Genomic DNA, 20392 nt, shown 5'->3' on the forward strand with positions numbered 1-20392 from the left:
GCGTCTATAAAGAGATTTATATAATTTATTTGAAATTAAAGTCTTAAAATATTTGAATCTAAGCCTGAACAATCATATGCATAGTTGAATCTTATCTTATTTTTATCTTTTATTAATAATTTTAATCCTATTAACTTGTTTAAGGAAGAAAAAAACTGTTTACTTTGCGGTTTGGTGATTTTAATAGTACTAATAAAACCTTCTATGGTCATTACATCATTTTTGTTAAAACAATATAGTATTGCAGCAATGGACATATTAGTCTCAACTAATAGATAAGATCCATCAGATAGCTTGATAGGAGTTTCAAGCAAAACATAATGAATTGCTGTATTATTTTCTATCACTCTAGAAGTTGATGCTAATTCAGCAATTACTGTTTGCCATCTTTTCTTGAAGCCATTTGTGGCCCAAAACGTTTTTAACGGTGCTGCATTTATATTTACATAATGCTGTGGGATAAGTATACATGTAAATATAGAACCATTACTCAAATATTTTTTATTCTCAATAGCATCTTCTATAAACTTCAATAATTTATTTTTATCATCAATACATTCTTTCTTTAGGTTCAAATAAATATGTGAATTAAATTCCTTAATAATATGACCAAGTTGATCATCTATCGATGGTTTTACAATTATTTTAATAAATCTTGGTAGCCAATAACTTTTAAGAAATATTTCATAGTTTGGACAATATCTTTTTATAAAATAACTCAAATATGGGTAGTCATAGTCAGTGTCATTATCCATACTTTTATTTGCATAATGTTCCTTGAATTGGTAATATTTCTGGTTAAGAAATTTTGCAAGAGAGCTATAATATTTATTTGGTGATCCTTCGATGGTTTTTAAAAAATGTTTACGAAGTTCTTCTAACAGCATAGAATAATATTCTTTACTTTGAATATGTGGTCCAGGATCTAAAGATTTGATTTGTTGAAATGTGTCTTCAAAATTATCAGGCTTGAATATTATCTTATTTATTGTTACAAAATTAAATCCAAAGTCATCGTCTATTTGGTGAAGTTGTGTATCAGATATATTTAATTCCATCCAGTAACGTCTCTTTGGAGAATCGTTATATTTAAGTCTGAAAGCATCTTTCCATAATGAATGATACATTGTATAGTCAATCCATCCTTTCTGTTCATTTTTTAATAGAATTAATAGGATTTCAGAATCTGCAAAAATCTCTTGAAAGCCCATGACTCGAAATTGATTTCTAATATTAGAACCCAAAAAAGTTCCAAATTTAATAAAGTTAGACCAAATCTGAATAACAGTATCAAATTTGCCAGTATTCGATATTTTTGCAATATATGAGACAAAATTTTCTCTCATCCTCTTAATCATTTGTTCCATTGAACCTGTTTGTAGAGAATTATATTTATCATACTCACATAAAAATTTGGCAAAATCTACCAATTGATATATCTGCATCTCATTGCCATTGATGTTTTCAATAAGATTTTTCCATATTGCTTCCTCTAATGGAATCTTACTATAAAAGTTTGAAGATTTGAAGTAAGCAATAATCTGACTTTTAGAAAAAAATATTGGAGAGATCTTCATGGATAACTCATCTTGGGCTTTCTTTAACGAGTTAAGTGTATTGGATAACAAGTCAATTTTGCATTCAAAATTTTTCATAACTAGCAAGATATCTTCAAATGTCAAATCATTACATCTTTCTAACTCCTTTATGATCTCATTAATTCTTTTCTTAAAAAAATCATGCAGAATGACATACACATAGGTACATGCTGTTTGCTTGGAAAACTTTGTATTGAATTTTTTGATTAATAAGCTGATGTTATCAACAATAGTATATATGTTATGAGGGGTATTTATAGTCCATAATTTAGTCAATTCATCATTGAGAGCGTCACGAAGTCTTATTGAAATATTGCCTCGCTGTTGTTTAGAAGCTTTTGTTGGTGAAACCATTTAGGAAAAAAAGCCAAAAAAACTAGTTTCACTATGAAAAATCGAGTATTAATAGATTAGGTTGTAGTTTTGCATGCCTTCATTGTTAATTTATCTTAAAATAAGATTTCCAAGTTTTTGTTTTTTGTTTTCATGAAATGATGATTTGCTTTGAATATGTTTGTTTTCATGCATATAACTGATTTTTATTTGGTTTGTCTTTTTTTTAAAAAAAATATCAGCCTAAAATGCCAAAGTAAAAAAAAATGCAGACAAATGATTAATCGAAATCTATTATTTGTTACATGTTGTATGGTTGTTTTAAAAGAAGAGTATTGATAGACTGAAAGTTATTGCTGGGGTGTACTTTTCGTTACAAAATAGACTAGACTATTGTATTATAACAATCAAAGCTTTTTGAGTGATTGGCACCTTGTTAATTCAGTAGTTTTTTGTTTCCATTGAAATATGCTTGTTCAAAATCAAGTAGACCAAGCTAGAGAATTGGCAAATCAATTTAAGAAACAAGGTCATTTTGATAAATTGAAATCAGAGATTCTCTCTAGAGAATCAAACATCAAGACAAAAGAAAATGTTACAGTACCTGGCTCTTTGGAAACAGTATTAAAAAATGTAACAACCTCGATAGTGAAAGATATGGTATCTAAAGATGAGGATTTGATTTTCAAGAATAGGGGATCGACAAGTGCTTTATTGGAAGCACAATTACTTAAAGATGATTATAAAAAATTTGGAGAGGGCAAAAATGGGATCGAACTAAATAGATATTTACAATCTTGCATCAACGACCCAGATTTGTATGAAACTATATACAAGGAATTAGCTCAATTAGTTTCAAAAGAAAATATTATAGTGACGAATACTCCTAATAATAGTCAATAATATAGGTTTTCCCGAATCTGTTACATATTTATACAAGTGAAAAAGAAGATAAATATACAGACATGTTACAGAAATTAGGTGATTTCTTTGCATTTGGTGATCTCGTTATTTTGCGGCAGATCATAGGCAAAATCTTCGACATAGAGAACACCTTTTCTGTCTAGGATATATAAAACATAACCATCGCAGCTAAATCTCATTGAAGCAGATTCATGTGCCCTATATGCATCTGCAACCATTTCTACAACCACAGTTCTTCTCTTTTCGTTATCAATTATTGTGGGTGCTGACACTAAGTACACCGAACCATTTTTATCTAAGAATGCTATAGAATCATTTCTGGATGATATTTCACATTTATGGATTTTATAGCCCAAATCAGAAAATCTATTGAGTAAAGTTGGTTGTGCAACACTAGTTAAATTACTGATATCTTCAATCTTTGTGTTTACGATAATAGCAGGTGAATTGAATGCTGTGGATGTAACACACATTAAACTGGGGTTTCCAGGAAACAATTTTGTATCTGTAATGCCTTCAGATTCTAAAGATGTATCAATTGATCTTAAACTCTTCATAATAAGTCTAGGTTCATTTACATTTTTCAAGGAAATAATTAGGAAGCGAGATTCCATGGTAGTTGAACATGATAAATATCGTCCATCTGTTGATAACTGTATAGTATTTATCGGGTCTCTGTAAGGTAAAGCGACTGTAATAGGTGATGGAAAATCATACTGAGAAATCATATTATTTTTTCCTATTCTATGGAGTGTAATTAGAGCTTGTTCGGAATTAGTTTTTCTATCTTTACCTACAATACCGCAAGCTATTATAGTGCCAGAGGGATCAATATCAATGCATCTTATGTAATATTTAGAACTATAATAATGAATCATTTTACCATTATTATTTAAATCAAATACTTGAATTGAATTTTTAATGTCACTAATAACTAAGAAATTATTAGAAAGCTTACAATAGATGTATTCGCCAAATATTATGTTTTCTTTTTCTACTCCTAATATGGTAGAGTCTAATTGATTTAAATGATCAAAAGCAGAACCATATTCACCTGTATTTCTCCCACAGAAAAGTAATGTTGGCGGATTTTTGTATACATTTTGTGGTATTGAATAAACTTCCCATTTATGTTTAGAGATTAAAGCAAATTTCGAACAATCAGGTGATATTGATGTATTAATAAACAATTTTGATTTAGTTTTTAAAAATTTTGAATGCGTTTTAAAAATGTATCTTTTTCTGTATATTGGGAAACAATTTGCAAAATAATATTCTTTTTTTTCATCTAAAGGTACAGATAGTTGTACTTTTGTGTTATCAGTTGTGTTGCCAGTCCCTTTGGATTGATCATATGCAGATTCTTGGGACAACTGACTTGCAATTATTGTATTTGAATTATTAGTTAAACTAGCATTCTCTGAAAGATAATCAGACTTCTTATCCTGGTTATTAACTATATCTCTTTGTGTATTGTTTGAATCTAGAGAGTTATCTAATGGGATATCCTCTAACTCTCTATTAGAAACATTTTTATTGATTTGTTCTTGTGAATTTACTTCTGATGCAATCTTGTAAAATAGATTTATTAAATTTATTTGATTCCTGTTTATATCTCTAGATGATAGATTTAGTATAGCTCTTTGTTGTACCACTTCATTATATTTAATCGAAGGAAAGGATAAAAAAGGGCTACTAGCAGTGCTGTCAACTTTCTTATTTACTGGATCAGTCGATATATTTTGTGATTGACTATCATAGTCCGGACAGTTAACAATGCTAGCATTTGTCACTAGATTTGCATTTTTATTTACTGTGCTCTGACTATTTAGTGATTCCTCATAATTAATCCTATCAGCAGTAATTTTTTCCTCTATGTCATCTTTGAACGATTGTATTTGTAAGTATATGTTACGTAAAGGTTTCACTGGACCTACAATGGATACGTTTTGTTTGTTGCATAATGGACAATGTATTAGATCATTTTTTGTTATTTTAATAATATCGTAGTATAAAGACTCAGCTATGCAGCAACCGCAAGTTAAAATTGAACAATCTTCCACAATACAATAACCGAGACCATATATATAATGGCCAAGTTGTTGATTAAATTCACAGGAAAATAATTGTTTCGGAAGTAATAAGTTTTGTTCTATTGTTTTTATCAAATGTGTTGTATCTGGCATATATTGTGCATATATGATAATTGAATTTATCCAATATAAAGAAAGGGACCAATAAATATTATCTTTGGTAATGTTAAAATTTAACAAAATGAGTTGATTATAAACTTGAAAGTTTAATTGTTTTTCTTTTGTCCTCGCAGTTACCGATCGAAATTTTCGACCTCGAGAAAACGGAAATAAAACAAGCAAAAACCAGAAAGAAGATGATGGAGAAAGGGAACGAAAGGGAAAGATCCTAAAGAACACAGCAAGTTTGTTATATTTGGGGTTGTGGGGTTAATACTATCAGTGTACTTTTTTTTTTTTCAGCTGGTTCGTACGTGATACGCTTGATATCTATTATTGACTTGATTGTTTCTAACTTTAGTGGTAACAGAGAGGATAAGTGAAAGGGAAAGGAAAACAAGTGTAAGTAAACAACAAAAAAACACAATTAAAACATTTTTTGTAAAATGGGATCACGACCTTCTAAACAAGAGACTGCAGTCAAATTTTCTATGGTAGGGAGTAACTTAAACTTCTCAGATGATGTACTTAAAAGATTGGCTCAATCTAATGAAACCGATTTCTCAAGAAATGAGGAAGCAGAAAGATTGTTAGAAAAGGAGGTTAATAAAAGACTGATTCAATTGGAGAAGGAAACTTTAAAGAATTTCGAGGAGCATTTGAAGACCTCTTTAATATTGAGTGAAATTGAGCCTGAACCACTAACTTCAGGCTCTTTGGATAATAAAATTCAGAAGCTAGAGGAAAAATTGAAAAAACTACAATCAACGCAACAAGATGTCCTTGATGATAATGGTAAAAAAATTAGAGAAGAGCTTCTGAATTGTTTAATTGATAATAAAGGTAAACCTTTGAACTGTTATGATTATATACAACAGTTTAATAAAGTTGTTAATCAATCATAATTGTAATGAAGGGGGAAACGATTTATTTCCCGTCTGGTGTGGTAGTGTATTTAATTATTCTTTCCTATGAATCTTCCTTTCTTATTTGTATATATACTTTGCTATCTCTTTTTTTTTTTATTTTTTATTTTATATTCTTTAGTACTATGAACTGTTATTACATCTACATGTATATATAGAAATTGTGGAAGTTGTAATTAAAATGTATATAATATTATTTATCGGTTCAAGTTCTTAAACAAAAAAAAAATCGTAAAATAATAATAATAATTCTGATAATTCTAGTGATGTAAGTGAAATGTCCATATTCATTTTTTTATTTTAGTTTTTTTTTTATAATCCAAATCCTTTGTATAAAAGGATTAAAGCACTATCACTTTCACCACCACCAGCTAAAGATTCAATTTTATCTTTTTCAATAATACTAACCTTGTCATCATTGAATTTATACCAGATATTATCATCATGATCAGCTCTAATAAAAGCTTGATAATGGCCAGACTCTGAATTAGCACCTTGGTGTGTTATGACGCCAACTAAATCATAAACACATGATGGATTTTCACCTTTTTGTAAATTGTTAGGAAAATGTTTCTTAAATTCATCTAACCAATATTGTTTTTTGCTTTCTTGAAGAGCCTTCTCTGTCTCCATTTCTTCCTTTGGTGTCATTACAACACCATTACTTAATGGGTCGACTTTACGTTTTTTGGATTCTCTTTCTGCTTCCTCCTTTTCCTTTTCAATTTTCCTTAATTCCTCACGGACTTTAATTTTTTCTTGTTGATATTCACTTGTTAATAATTCTGAAACATCCAATTGAAATGGGAATGTGACCTTACGTAAAATTTTAGATTTTTTGCCACTTGATCTTTTCCAAAAGAATCTGACAAATTGGACAGTTAAGAATTTAGGTAATTTGATTATTTCCTTTTTAACTAAAAAATCAGAATTGTTACCAGTAATCTCTGATCTCTTTTCAATAATTTCATTCAAAGAATCAATCAATCCGTTTCTTAAGAAATTTGTAGATCCAGAAATATGACATTGTAATTTAAAATCATCTTCATCTTCTCTTATAGTGATATCATTTTCATTATGTTTGTCTTTGATAGTAGTTCTGAATTTGATTCTAAAATCTTCAGAAAATTTATCACCAAATACCACAGTCAGTGAATGAAATAGCTGGGTAAACAATTCTTCTGCATCTTGTTGTTTAAAAAATCCAGATTGTGGATCTCTTTCAGCAAACTGAGGATAAGTCTTTCTAAGAATGTTTAAAAGAACTAAAGGCATAATAGATTGGAATTTCTTATTCTTTAAACCCTCAAAACAACGCTTGATTTCTTGTACTAATTTGTGATGAATTTCATCTTGTGGATTAATGCTTGTAAAAGTGCTTTGATTATAGCTTAGAATTAATTCTCTTAATTGATGTAAACTATATAACCCCTGTAATGTAGCATTCAAATAGCATGTATTCCCCATATTCTTGAAACCAATAGGTAAATCGTTTATCTTTTGTAACTGTTGATCAGGAGAAAGGTCTTCGATAAAGTGGCTCCTCTCCTTTGGTTTTGAAATCAAATTTGCATCCGAAGTGCCTAATAACATTACTGTTGATCCATTCTTAATTAGACTGGATAAATTTGAAACATTTGGATCAGTTAAACCCGTTTTTACCATATACTTTTGGCGCTCAATTGGAACTGAGGTCAACTGTTCAATCTGTTCTTTTAATTGACCAACGGTTGTATCATCAGTGATCTTAATAGAATATGTTTTACCAGCATGTTTAATATTAAATTCTAACGACATTATTGACTGATTCTCTGAAGTTGTAACAAAATTCTTTTTTTTTTTGGATTTCTATAAAGCCTCTTGATGATCCTTCAATGAACCACATTGCTGAGGAACAGATCGAAAGAAGAGATTCACATATTATAGACACTTCTTTGTTTATTTCAATGAAAAAGGGTTCACTTTCAAAAAGAAATGTCTAAATTTTGATCGCCACTCGCTGTAAAGCAATTCCCACTTCGAAATTCTGAAAATAGAAAAACAGTGAAAAGTGGGAAAAAAAAAAAAAGAAAAAGAAAAACAGCTTAAAAAAAATTTTGGTAAGACGTATCTGCAAAAGTTATTGAGACCATCTAGATTGATTCATCATTGAGTCTTTTTGCTTTTTTGCCAGTTGATTGTATTTGAGAGTGCGATTGTTAATTGCAGGAGGGTGAATCCTAATAGCCCAAGATAATAGACATTGTTTAATCATTTATATATTTAAAGTTGCTTTACGTTATTTTTTCTTTTTATTGCCCACCTGCTAAAATAATATCGAGGCGAATTTACAAATGAGTACATCGACTGTCGTTCCTCCTAGAAAGAGATTATCTGAAGGTCTAACTGTTACTCAAAAAGTTTTCATCAGATCTAGAAATGGTGGTGCTACTAAGATAGTTAGAGAACACTATCTAAGAAATGATATTCCTTGTCTTTCAAAAGCATGTGATAGTTGTCAAGAAATTGTTGTTCCCGATGCTTCTAATCAATTGCCAAAGTTTGTATTATCTGAATTACCACAACCTCTACCTAATGGCATTGGGAAACATTATGTTGTTCTTGACACAAATATCATTCTTTTAGCTATTGATCTTTTGGAGAATCCAGATTGTTTTTTTGATGTTATTGTTCCACAGATTGTGTTGGATGAAGTTAGAAATAGGTCTTATCCAGTTTATACGAGACTAAGAACTCTCTGTAGAGATAGCGATGATAAGAAGAGGTTTATTGTTTTTCATAATGAATTTAATGAAAACACGTTCATTACCAGAAGGGAAAATGAAACTATCAACGATAGAAATGATAGAGCCATTAGAAAAACATGTGAATGGTATGCATCCCATTTAACTAAGCATGGTATAAAAATTGTCTTAGTATCTAACGATAGATTAAATAGAGAAGCTGCTCAAAGGAAACAGGAAAATCAGGCATATGTGACAAAGAGTCTTTTTGAATATGTCAGTTTACTGCCTAATGGCGAAGATATTAAAGATTTGATTCCAAATACAGATTCAACAGAACTTTCAGATAATAAGGATGAGGAGGGTTTATCAGAATTTGTTTTCCCAGAATATTATTCCACAGCAAGAATCATGGGTGGTATCAAAAATGGAGTCTTGTACCAAGGTACTATTCAAATATCAGAATATAACTTTTTGGAAGGTAGTATATCGTTACCAAGATTTTCTAAACCTGTCTTGGTTGTTGGACAGAAAAATTTAAATAGAGCTTTTAACGGGGATCAGGTCGTTGTAGAACTATTACCAGAATCGGAATGGAAGGCACCATCTTCTATTGCAATGGATTCAGAACATTTCGACGTAAATGATAATCCAGACGTTGATGAAAGTGAAGAGTTAACTGATAAGACAAATAGCATCATAATTTCTGATAAGCAACGTCGTTTATTAGCAAGGGATGCTATTCATGCTCAAAAATCCAAAAAGGTTCAACCAACAGCTAGAGTTGTGGCAGTCACTAGAAGATCATGGAGACAATATGTTGGTCAAATTGCACCAAGTTCAGTTGATTTGAAAAATGGTGGTACTCAAAATGTATTTGTGATTTTAATGAATAAATGTCTTCCAAAAATCAGGATTCGTACTAGGCGTGCAGTTGAATTATTGGATAAAAGAATTGTTATTTCTGTAGACTCTTGGCCGACTACTCATAAATATCCATTAGGTCATTTTGTCAGAGATTTGGGTGGCATAGAAACAGTCGAAGCTGAGACTGAAGCTTTGTTATTAGAACATGATGTGGAATATAGACCATTTTCTAAGAAAGTTTTAGAGTGTCTACCAAAAGAGGGTCATGATTGGAAAGCACCTGCAGATTTAAGGGACCTAGAAGCCAATAGTAAGGATCCATTGTTAAAGAATAGGAAGGATTTAAGAGATAGATTGATTTGTAGTATCGATCCACCTGGTTGTGTAGATATTGATGATGCTTTGCATGCAAAAAAATTGCCAAATGGTAATTGGGAAGTTGGTGTCCATATTGCAGACGTTACTCATTTTGTTAAACCAGGTTCGGCTGTTGATGCAGAAGCTGCTTCTAGGGGTACATCTGTTTATTTAGTAGATAAAAGAATTGATATGTTGCCGATGTTATTAGGTACAGATTTATGTTCTTTGAAACCATATGTTGATAGATATGCTTTTTCTGTCATTTGGGAATTAGACGATAATGCAGACATTGTCAATGTTGATTTTACTAAATCGGTTATTAGATCTAGAGAAGCATTTTCATATGAACAAGCACAGATTAGAATTGATAATCTTGAACAAAAAGATGAATTGACATTAGGTATGAGGGCATTACTTAATTTTTCTATAAAGTTGAAAAATAAACGTTTGGCTGCTGGTGCATTAAATTTGGCATCGCCAGAAGTTAAAGTTCATATGGATAGTGAAACTTCCGATCCAGGTGAAGTTGAAATAAAAAAATTGTTAGCTACTAATTCTTTAGTTGAAGAGTTTATGTTGTTAGCCAATATATCGGTTGCTAGAAAGATCTATGATGCATTCCCTCAAACAGCAATGTTGAGAAGACATGCTGCACCACCTGCCACCAATTTCGAAATTCTTAATGAGATGTTACAAAGAAGGAAGGGGATGTCTATATCGTTAGAGTCTTCTAAAGCATTAGCAGATTCATTAGATCGTTGTGAAGATCCAAAAGATCCATATTTCAATACCTTGGTTCGTATCATGTCTACACGTTGCATGATGGCAGCACAATATTTCTATTCTGGTGCATATTCATACCCAGATTTCAAACATTATGGTTTGGCAGTGGATATATATACACATTTCACATCACCAATTAGACGTTATTGTGACGTGGTGGCACATAGACAACTTGCAGGTGCGATCGGTTATGAGCCATTGAGTTTAGTTCACAGAGATAAACATAAAATGGATATGATTTGTCGAAATATTAATAAGAGGCATAGAAATGCACAATTTGCTGGTAGGGCTAGTATTGAATATTATGTGGGTCAAGTAATGAGAAACAATGAATCAACCGAGTCAGGCTATGTTATTAAAGTGTTCAATAACGGTATTGTGGTGTTAGTACCTAAATTTGGGGTAGAAGGGTTGATAAGATTGGAGAATTTGACAAATGATGTTAATGGAGCCGAATATGATGAAGTTGAATTTAAATTATCTTTTAAGGACAAAAATTCCGGAAAAATTAGAGACGTTTATGTTTTTGATAATGTTGAGGTACAAGTGAAATCTGTGCTAGATCCTATAACTAGCAAGCGTAAAGCGGAACTACTACTTAAATAAATACAAAATTATGTACAATATATAGAAACGTGAATATCATATAGAAAAAGGAGATAGGTAAAACATATTTCTAGGGGAAGGTTGTCTTGTCTTGAGAAAACAAATATAAATATTAATTTAACAATAAGTTAGATTAAGGTATATAATACTATTGTATGGTAGAATTGCTGCTAATTTTAGCAGTAACAGTACAATAATATTGTATCTTTGGATCGCTTTAAAAAAAAATATTTTAATATCTGCAACTTTTTAGGTTTGTCATAACTTTACATTACTCTGTCCAAATATATAAATGAGTTAAATAAAAAAAAGAGGGAAAAGAAATCATTAAAAAGAAACAAAAGAGAGCCTTTTGTAAAAAAAAGAAAAAGCTAAATACGGTTGATTTTGAAGTCAATTAAAAAATAAAGTTCATATTTACAAGTTATTGATGAATGTTACACAAATAGAATAATCATTATGACTCGCAAGAATTGTAAATAGGCCATACCATGAAAAATTAAATCTAGAATATTTGTCTTGTGATGTAAAAATTTAGCCATGGATTAGAATTCTTTAGTTGATTTCAAATTTATTGTTTTTTGATCTTCTTTTTTATTTTAGATCGAAATTTTCGTTTGTTTCATTGTAATTTATTCTATCATAATCCAATGGACAGCTATTGAATATCTATGTAATTGCATAAAGGTTTTGGATAAATAAGTCAAGGCTAGATTGGAATCTAGTATGTGTGTTTTAGCGAATTGTAGCGGATTTCAGATTCCATGTGTTTGATAATAAGAGTTTTTTTATTATTGAAGTTTCTATAAAGGATTGTTCTTACTTTTACAAAAAACGAAAAAATATTTTATGTTTCATTTTTTTTATGTTTTTTCCACTAGAGAAAGTTTTCCGGAGATTTGAAGAATTGAAAAATTTTTAACAAGAGCTGTTGAAAGAAATGTAACATGTTCGCATTACATAGAATGTTCTATAATGAAATAAATAGAACAATAAGATTTTAGCAGACACTAAACGATAAATTGTTGAGTAATAATCATTGAGAAGTCACCAAAAGTTGTTGAGTTTGTTTATTAAATATCTTACTGTTCGTAGAGGAAAATGGCTTAATGTTAACATATATAAAGCCAAGGATTTCATCATACATTATTTTTATCTTATTTACAATCTTTGTATATTATTATTTCTATATTGTATACAGAGAAAGAAAGTGAAAAACTTTATTATAATTTTGTATACTAAATCTGTTTAATATAATATTGAGAATGCTTACTATATATCCAATGAATACAGGCGCTCATTCTCAACACTGTGTATCTACACGAATCCAGTAAAAAAATAAAGCAAGCACTTACAACTCAATGATATGTACCATAAACATCAAAACTAGGAGCTCCAAATTCTATCAGTGTCAATTGTTGTCTCTGGACTATATATTGTATTCATAAGTTATAGAATATGTACTTTTTCATTTAACTACTAATTAAGTTATCCACTATTTTAGTTTGTTATGATATTTATTGTGAACTAACCAGGATTCAAGAAAAGAAGTCAATTAGGTCTTGAGAAATACTAATTAAGGTTTTATGATACTTACCAAAAAACTATCTTAGTTTGAATTTCAAATAATGTTCAGTAATATGAATGTCAACAATGATTTAATCTTTCAGTTTGGGAATTATATAATCTTTGAAATTATAGGTTATCTGGTTTGCCAGAAATTCACAGTGAACGGCCCAGATAGTAGTAGAAGATCTATCAGCAATATCACTTCTCCAAACAGACAGTAGAATATTATAAGATTTCCAATCATTTCTTACAAGTAAATATTTACTAACTAGTAAAGTGGGACTCTGTATATACAACCGTACAAGCACTTGGACATAACTTATAAGACATTGGTATTCCTGGCTATCACTCACGAGTAAATTAGATTTCGCTCACAATTAACTTAGATTTGTTTATGTTCTTTATAATTATGTTTATTTCTGATATATATAGCAGTGTGTGATAAATCTTCAGGGGAGAAGGGTGAATCCTGTTTGGGTTTTTTTAATCAAAATGTTTCTTTTGATTTTTTTTATTTTGAAAATTTTCTTTTTTGAAACTAAAATTTGGATTAAAACACGACTGGGAAAAAGGTAAGAATGGAATTGAAATTACACACAGATTTATCCAACTCTCGCATTTGGACAGATGCTAGATTGGTGACCTGGTTTGTGACAATTGAAACATAACTTATATTCTAAACATAAACGGTATAGGTCCTCTTTATCACGCTTAGAAGAAGTGTCATACGATGATTTTGTCTCAGTAGAATTGTGAGATCTTCCTCTTCTAAAAGCAGATGCATGAGCAGAATATGTAGAATAACCTCTACGATTACGGTAGGAGGTGCGGATAGCCATGCCAGTATCATCATTAGCCTCAACTGTGACTGGAGAAGAGTCAGATGAAACTTTACTTGTAATGTTCAGAAAAATAGGATCTATCAAACGGCGTTCACATCTACGAGCTAACTCTACAGCTTCATATAATGTAATTGGAATTTGCGAAATGACTACCTTTCTAGTGTCTGGTTTTAAGCCTTTAATAAAATAACGAACCAATTCTGGTTTACTTATGGCACCATCTGGTAACAGATCCTTATATTGGTAGAATTCTTTAATGTATCCATCAATGTTGTCGTGTTGGGACAGCAAACGAAGTTTACGACCAACATTGTTTGTATCTATTTGGGCACCAAAGTAGGCAGAAAAGTGGGATACGAAATTAGAATAAGATGTCGTATGAATATCGTGATCAACAACATATATATAGAACCATTGAGTAGCTTTACTACCAATATTGTCAAAGAAGATACAAATTTTGCGAAAATCATCTGTGACATTAAATAAACTAAACTTTAACTCTAAAGATAACAAAAATTCGCGTAAGGTAAAGACTGAACGAGTTGAACCTGTGAAAAGTTGAGCGACCTTTATGGCTTGAACGAAGATAGGATTGGTTGGGAATTCGGACATGATGGACAGATATTTTGGCGACGCTACCAGTTGTTATAGTTTGGACTTAGGACCAATTCTTTTAACAATACTATTGAACGAATAGTAAGGGCAATAACAAATATATAAGAATGTTATATATATCTAGGAAAGTTAAGGATTTATTGCCTGTTTTTTTTATTATGTTTATATACAACATATATATTATTTACGAAAAACCTGTTATGGAAGATGATCTTTTATCTCCAGAAAACGTTGTCCTTTTATATGTTTTCTGGAGTTCGATCAATTATTCAGATTTGTATATTAACGAGCTTAGTGATCCAAACCCTAAATTTTATTACATTAATCTAGGTGCACTAGTGGATTAGAACTGCACCCCAATTCTTTAATCATAGTAATTGTTATTATTCTATTCTACAACAAAAAATGTGGTTTAATCCTCTCGGTAGCCAAGTTGGTTTAAGGCGCAAGACTGTAAAGGGGATCTGGTATGGATCGTCGAGTAATCTTGAGATCGGGTGTTCGACTCACCCCCGGGAGATATTTTTACTACTTTTGTGACATGTGAAATTCTTGTGTAGAGTATAGTTTATGTACAACAGATGAAGACCCACTATGAGAGATATACTCTTCAAGAACTCTAAAATAGATAAGTGATTCTTGGTTGGGTGTCCATGTATGATACATCAACTTTACTCCACACTCAGGGAGTAACTAACGTACGCATATATACTTATGCTTATACTTATATAAATAAGAAAAACAAGAACGTCATTGTCGACTAAAGAGTTTTCAAGATTGTCCAGAGTGATATCAAGACAGTATATATCGCACAATTCTGTAACATATATGCAAGAAGTCATGAGCAATTGTATATATGGAAATATATACATTTTTTCTTAGAATATAAGATAAGATCAAATTATTTTTGATTCCTTTCCATCCGTAAGATATATAAATATAACTCTTTATTAGATGAAGTGCACACAGATAAGTATTACATATATAACTATGAAAAACAAGAATGTTTTGGGTATAGAGTTTGCAAGATCTTCTATTTTAATATTAGAACCATTTATAAAATAATACATCATATGGAGATAGGAAAGACTATTTTTTTTTTGGTCTTAACTTATTGTATAGTACATTTTACATACTTTGATAATATTTTCTTGAATATTGGATATTTAGTGTTGGATAAAATTATAACCTTTAAAAAGATATATATACTATTACTCATATTAATATAACTGTGTATATTAATAATAAACAAAGGTATATAATCTATTTGTTAAATTTTTGTCTACTGTATTCCCTGAACCTTTATTTTTTCGTAGGTATATAAAGAAAAATTTTAGTTTTACAAGTTCTTTTATAATAGCAACACCTTACATTAATGTTTTCCAAAAAATGTTGAATGATTTTTCAAGCAAAATGATTAGCATCAAGATAGATTCCATAAAATTTTTTCTTAACATTTTAAAAACCACATATTCAATTCTTAATTTTTTCTTTTATAACTGTTAAGTATTTGAGAACGTTCAGATTGATTTTTAAATATATTTAGCATAAGAAGATCACCAAATGCAAGTATAGTGAAATTGTTGTATAATTCACATAAAAAATACTAACTAGAATTAAAACTATGAAAAAATTTATAAACTAGTTTATCTAAGGTAAATAAATATTATATCTGCGATGGAAGATGTTTTGCTTTTACCTAATAACTGAGAAAATTAAATTGATTTTAATAAAAAAACTAAATTTAGAGTATTTATTTTACTTTCAATTTGTTAGGATATGGGGTTAACAAAAAATACGAAATATTATACATCAAAGTATTGCTATGTTGGTATAATATATCATATATGTGTGCTTCTATAGTTCTTTTTTATCTCTCATAACAATTTAATATTTTAAAACCTGACATTTAATATACTCAATAGATTAGATTAACCTATCATTATCATTTAACTTTGGAAAAATGAAATTTACATCATATTTACCATATTTCATAATAGAATAGCTATCTAATTTGTAAATTAAATTTATAAATATACTCTTTCATCTTTTCTAAATTACTTAATTCTATTATAATAAATCATTTTGTCTAATATTCCACACGATAATCCGTCCATAATCTTACAATTGTTACATAAGATCTACATTAATTATGTAAATTACCCAGCCTCCATAAATTTCTTTTCTTTTCAATAAAAATATAGCAGTTAAAACAAATTAACTAGCATTTGTTATTCAATCAGATTTTTTATATATGAAATTCATAATATATTGTGGTTTATTCAATCCCTTTGTTTAGTGACATTAATGCCAATTTCATTGAAGCATATTTTTCTGCTTAATAGAACCTTTTAAGTTTCATAGATAATTATTTTGTTTATTTATGAAATTGTAATGTAATACTTCTTATTCTCCTTATAATTGTTTATGTAGATTTATAATTTATGCAAAAGAAACTAAATATAGCATGGTATAAGGATTTCTCCTGAATTATGTCTAACACTATTATATTTTAGTGCCATTTTCCCACCATTATCAGAAGGTTGACTCCATGCAATAAATTGTTTATCTACAATCTTTCCAAAAATTGTGTTTTGCCTCGCAGCATTTAATAATTTTGTTGCAATTCCATTCAATCTTTGAGATTTGCAAACCCATATTCTCGATATACCTAATATAAACTGTGGTCTTGACTGTTGAACAATGACTTTGTTTTTATATATCATCCAACGTCCTCTATCCTTCTCTAACATTTCAATGGTAACAGCACCTACAGCTTTTCCATTCTTCACATAAATAAATGCTTTTCCTGTACCATTTTCTTGAGACCAAAAGGAATTTTCATCATGAGGTGCATTTAATTCATTATTTACTAGTGTCATGATATCTAATGTTGCATTAACTTCGGCACTATGATTTGGCCTTACCATAACAATCCTTTCATCATTGGTAAAACAACTATCTTGCGATAACAAAGGTGTTGACAATAATCCATCTACCGAATCCTCCACTAAATAAACTTGTTGTCCCCAATTAGTCGACCATTTTCTTCCATTTATCCTTAAATCATGAAACTTGTCATGCATCATAATATCTTCATGCGATTGATTGGAATATGTCATTCCACATTTTGTACATTCTATAACTTTATTTGGATTTTTACTTGGAAATGCTAATTTGGCTTGAAAAAATCTAGATTTGTTATTTATTTTAGCCCTGATACTTTTTCCATTTCCAGTTTTTTGTTTTCGATTTGTGTTTTTCTCCAACACCATAATTTGAATCTGTAAGGTGATAACAACTTCCTATTGGCCCTTTTTTGAATAATTTATTTTTTACCTCTATAGTGTATTATTGTATCATAATATTGATCGTTATTATTAGCATGTTGTTTCAAACAAAACAAAAACTGTGCCTACAGAAGCTTGGTCTTCATCTATACAAAACTAAAAAAAATATGATATAATGTATATATATCTATATATAAGTTACTACAATTTATCAAAAACCGTCCGAAATGTCTAATGGTCAAATTTTTGATATATATATATATATATATATATACATAATATAAAGATCATTATATTGAAGCAGTAATGGTTTTTTTTTTTGTAGAAATTGCACAAAGATCCGGCTTACTTATTTTTTTTTTTCCGAAAATTATATAATAATATTTTAGAAAATCTTCCTATCAGATGAGTCATTTAAAGATTATAATTGTTCGAAAAGATTACAAACTTTAACAATGTCAATTAACAAAGGAAAATATCTATATTGCAAGCAAAAAAATGAATTTTTGTTAGTAGTTGTTAAGAAAAAGAAAAACACTGATCTTTTCCAAGTAAGTAAATAGTTTATTTTATGGCTTTAGCTGTTTTTAACAAAGGAAAAGACTTGTTGTTGAATATAGTCGAGATATTGTGTATAAAAAGGCAAGAGTGGTAGAGAACAAGAAAAGCAAAGATGTATTCCCATCATTCACATTCAGGAAGTTACTGTCAACATGGAAGCAGTCCCTTAGAATCCATGATTGAACAGGCAGAAACTTTACAAATGAAATTATTTTGTTTAACTGAACATATACCAAGAAAGAATGCAAAATACTTGTATCCAGAAGAAAAAAACGATTCTACTGATACGGTTAACTTGACTAGATTGGAAGATGATTTCACCAATTTTGTGTTACATGCACAAAAAATCAAAAGGGAGAGATCTGATGGACCTACTAAATATATTATTGGTATGGAAATAGAAAGTTGTGACGATGATCAAATAATGTATACTAAGGAAATTATGAATAAATATGAAGGTATTATAAAATTTTGTGTGGGATCAGTACACCATGTCAATGGAATTCCTATTGATTTTGATTCAGATTTTTGGAATTTGGCTTTAAAATCATGTGATAATAATATAAAGACCTTTTTAATAACATACTTTAACGATCAGTATAAAATGTTACAGGTCATTCAACCTTTAATTGTGGGTCATTTTGATGTCTACAAACTTTTTTTACCAAAGGATTTAGAAATTGATTGTGAAAGTGGTGAAGTAGTTGATCGAAATGTCAAAGACCAGTCTTTATCCACGATTCGTAATACTAAAACAATAAAAGATATTCCGTCATTAATCAATCATTGGGATGAGGTGAAAGATGTGGTTGTTAGGAATCTAAAATTTATTAGTTCATATGGTGGTCTATTAGAGATAAATACATCTGCATTGCGTAAGAATCTAGAGGAACCATACCCAGGGAAGGATATTTGTGCTTTAGCAAAAGAGTATTCTGGATCGAAATTTGTACTTAGTGATGATTCGCATTCTGTATCTCAAGTAGCAACATGTTATCTTAAAGCATTACATTTTATTACGGATATTATTCAGTTAGAGAAGGTTTACTATTTGAATGAAACAGCTGCTGGACATTTGGAGATTTTACATAGGTCGATTGAAGAATTTAAGAATGACCCGTTCTGGTTAAATAAAAAATTAACTTAAACTTATATCAATCATTTGTATAGCTACAAACACAGATTTGAAACCATTTATACATACATATATATGTATATATATAATGTTTAAAGAAAATGATTTTATGACAAATGGAATTTAACCTCTGTCTTTGATTCGTTATTATTGAAGTACTGACGAAAGAACAAGAAGATACGGATAGAGAAATGTAGTCATTTACAATAAAAACAGAGTTTACTAATATTATTTTCTATTTAACCTAAAATTTAGTAGATAGTTATTGCTTACATCTGTGATAGTAGTAACTGCAATAATAATAGTTCCACAGATATAGAATTTATTCTACTAGTAGTTTGACATAAGAATCAAAATGATTTATAATACTTGATTTATTTCTTTTCTTCTTTTTTCACCCCGCCCATCGCCTTTATTATTGGTTCCTTATGTTTTTGTATTGTATTCTTTCCATCTATCTATCCACGTATCTATCTATCTATATATATATATAAATGTGCATATATATGTATATATATATATCATGTACTGGGTGACTGTAAAACAAAAAACAAAGGAAAAAAATAAAAAAATAGGTATCCCTTTTTTTCTTCCTTTCGTCCAGCTTTCCTTCCATTCAAGCGAAGCAAAACACAAAACACAAAACAATGAATGAAAACTGAAAAGTAAGAGGCCAAAAGCTGTTCGAGGTTTTGGTTATTGTAGTTGTTGTTTTGGCTCGAGGGTTGTTTGGACGTATTTTTCACATCCCATTGTTTTTCCGCCTTCCTCCTCCCCTTGTCTTACAATCGTTGTTACCCGTTAACACCACTGTACTTTGTTTCAACACAACCACTATTGATTGAACAAACGAATACATAGAAAAGCATATTTCCTCCCTCAACTGAATCTATTCAATGACAGTCTCCAGTCTCTTTTGCTTCTTTTTTATGGGTTCTGTTGATGTTCACCAATGTGCTAGTTTCTGTCCACATTGCTCCCCGAAACTCCGTGGAATGAGTACTTTCATTCCCTTTCTCATTTAATAAACCATTCTCCTTAACTTCTAATCATGGAGTGATAATATAT

The 20392-nt window shown here is 29.9% G+C and overlaps 9 protein-coding genes and 1 non-coding gene across 10 annotated transcripts; 5 read left to right on the forward strand and 5 right to left on the reverse strand.

Moving 5' to 3' along the window:
* Positions 1-35: 35 nt before the first annotated feature.
* PWA37_003423 (uncharacterized protein) lies at positions 36-1952 on the reverse strand (the record flags this gene model as incomplete). Its single annotated transcript, XM_064859951.1, has 1 exon — positions 36-1952. The coding sequence occupies one exon, from the start codon at positions 1950-1952 to the stop codon at positions 36-38; it is 1917 nt and encodes a 638-aa protein (XP_064713324.1).
* Positions 1953-2399: 447 nt separating this feature from the next.
* Positions 2400-2834, forward strand: SHG1 (Shg1p; the record flags this gene model as incomplete). The annotated part of the gene is made up of 1 exon (XM_064859952.1): positions 2400-2834. One exon carries the CDS (start codon positions 2400-2402, stop codon positions 2832-2834), a length of 435 nt encoding a protein of 144 aa, XP_064713325.1.
* Positions 2835-2908: 74 nt separating this feature from the next.
* PTR3 (Ptr3p) lies at positions 2909-5041 on the reverse strand (the record flags this gene model as incomplete). The annotated part of the gene is made up of 1 exon (XM_064859953.1): positions 2909-5041. One exon carries the CDS (start codon positions 5039-5041, stop codon positions 2909-2911), a length of 2133 nt encoding a protein of 710 aa, XP_064713326.1.
* Positions 5042-5493: 452 nt separating this feature from the next.
* On the forward strand, positions 5494-5952 carry MIC19 (Mic19p; the record flags this gene model as incomplete). Its single annotated transcript, XM_064859954.1, has 1 exon — positions 5494-5952. The coding sequence occupies one exon, from the start codon at positions 5494-5496 to the stop codon at positions 5950-5952; it is 459 nt and encodes a 152-aa protein (XP_064713327.1).
* A 333-nt stretch (positions 5953-6285) lies between these two features.
* Positions 6286-7770, reverse strand: UBP6 (ubiquitin-specific protease UBP6; the record flags this gene model as incomplete). The annotated part of the gene is made up of 1 exon (XM_064859955.1): positions 6286-7770. One exon carries the CDS (start codon positions 7768-7770, stop codon positions 6286-6288), a length of 1485 nt encoding a protein of 494 aa, XP_064713328.1.
* Positions 7771-8306: 536 nt separating this feature from the next.
* On the forward strand, positions 8307-11312 carry DIS3 (exosome catalytic subunit DIS3; the record flags this gene model as incomplete). Its single annotated transcript, XM_064859956.1, has 1 exon — positions 8307-11312. One exon carries the CDS (start codon positions 8307-8309, stop codon positions 11310-11312), a length of 3006 nt encoding a protein of 1001 aa, XP_064713329.1.
* Positions 11313-13483: 2171 nt separating this feature from the next.
* Positions 13484-14335, reverse strand: PWA37_003429 (uncharacterized protein; the record flags this gene model as incomplete). The annotated part of the gene is made up of 1 exon (XM_064859957.1): positions 13484-14335. One exon carries the CDS (start codon positions 14333-14335, stop codon positions 13484-13486), a length of 852 nt encoding a protein of 283 aa, XP_064713330.1.
* A 421-nt stretch (positions 14336-14756) lies between these two features.
* Positions 14757-14858, forward strand: PWA37_003430. The gene has a single exon. It is a non-coding gene; the product is annotated as a tRNA-Tyr (tRNA).
* A 1936-nt stretch (positions 14859-16794) lies between these two features.
* ECO1 (Eco1p) lies at positions 16795-17613 on the reverse strand (the record flags this gene model as incomplete). Its single annotated transcript, XM_064859958.1, has 1 exon — positions 16795-17613. The coding sequence occupies one exon, from the start codon at positions 17611-17613 to the stop codon at positions 16795-16797; it is 819 nt and encodes a 272-aa protein (XP_064713331.1).
* A 688-nt stretch (positions 17614-18301) lies between these two features.
* Positions 18302-19336, forward strand: HIS2 (histidinol-phosphatase; the record flags this gene model as incomplete). The annotated part of the gene is made up of 1 exon (XM_064859959.1): positions 18302-19336. One exon carries the CDS (start codon positions 18302-18304, stop codon positions 19334-19336), a length of 1035 nt encoding a protein of 344 aa, XP_064713332.1.
* Between the last annotated feature and the right edge of the window lie 1056 nt (positions 19337-20392).

This window comes from Arxiozyma heterogenica (genome assembly GCF_036370985.1).
Source record: "Arxiozyma heterogenica strain weizmannii chromosome Unknown scaffold_27, whole genome shotgun sequence".
Classification (NCBI taxonomy): Eukaryota; Fungi; Ascomycota; class Saccharomycetes; order Saccharomycetales; family Saccharomycetaceae; genus Arxiozyma; species Arxiozyma heterogenica.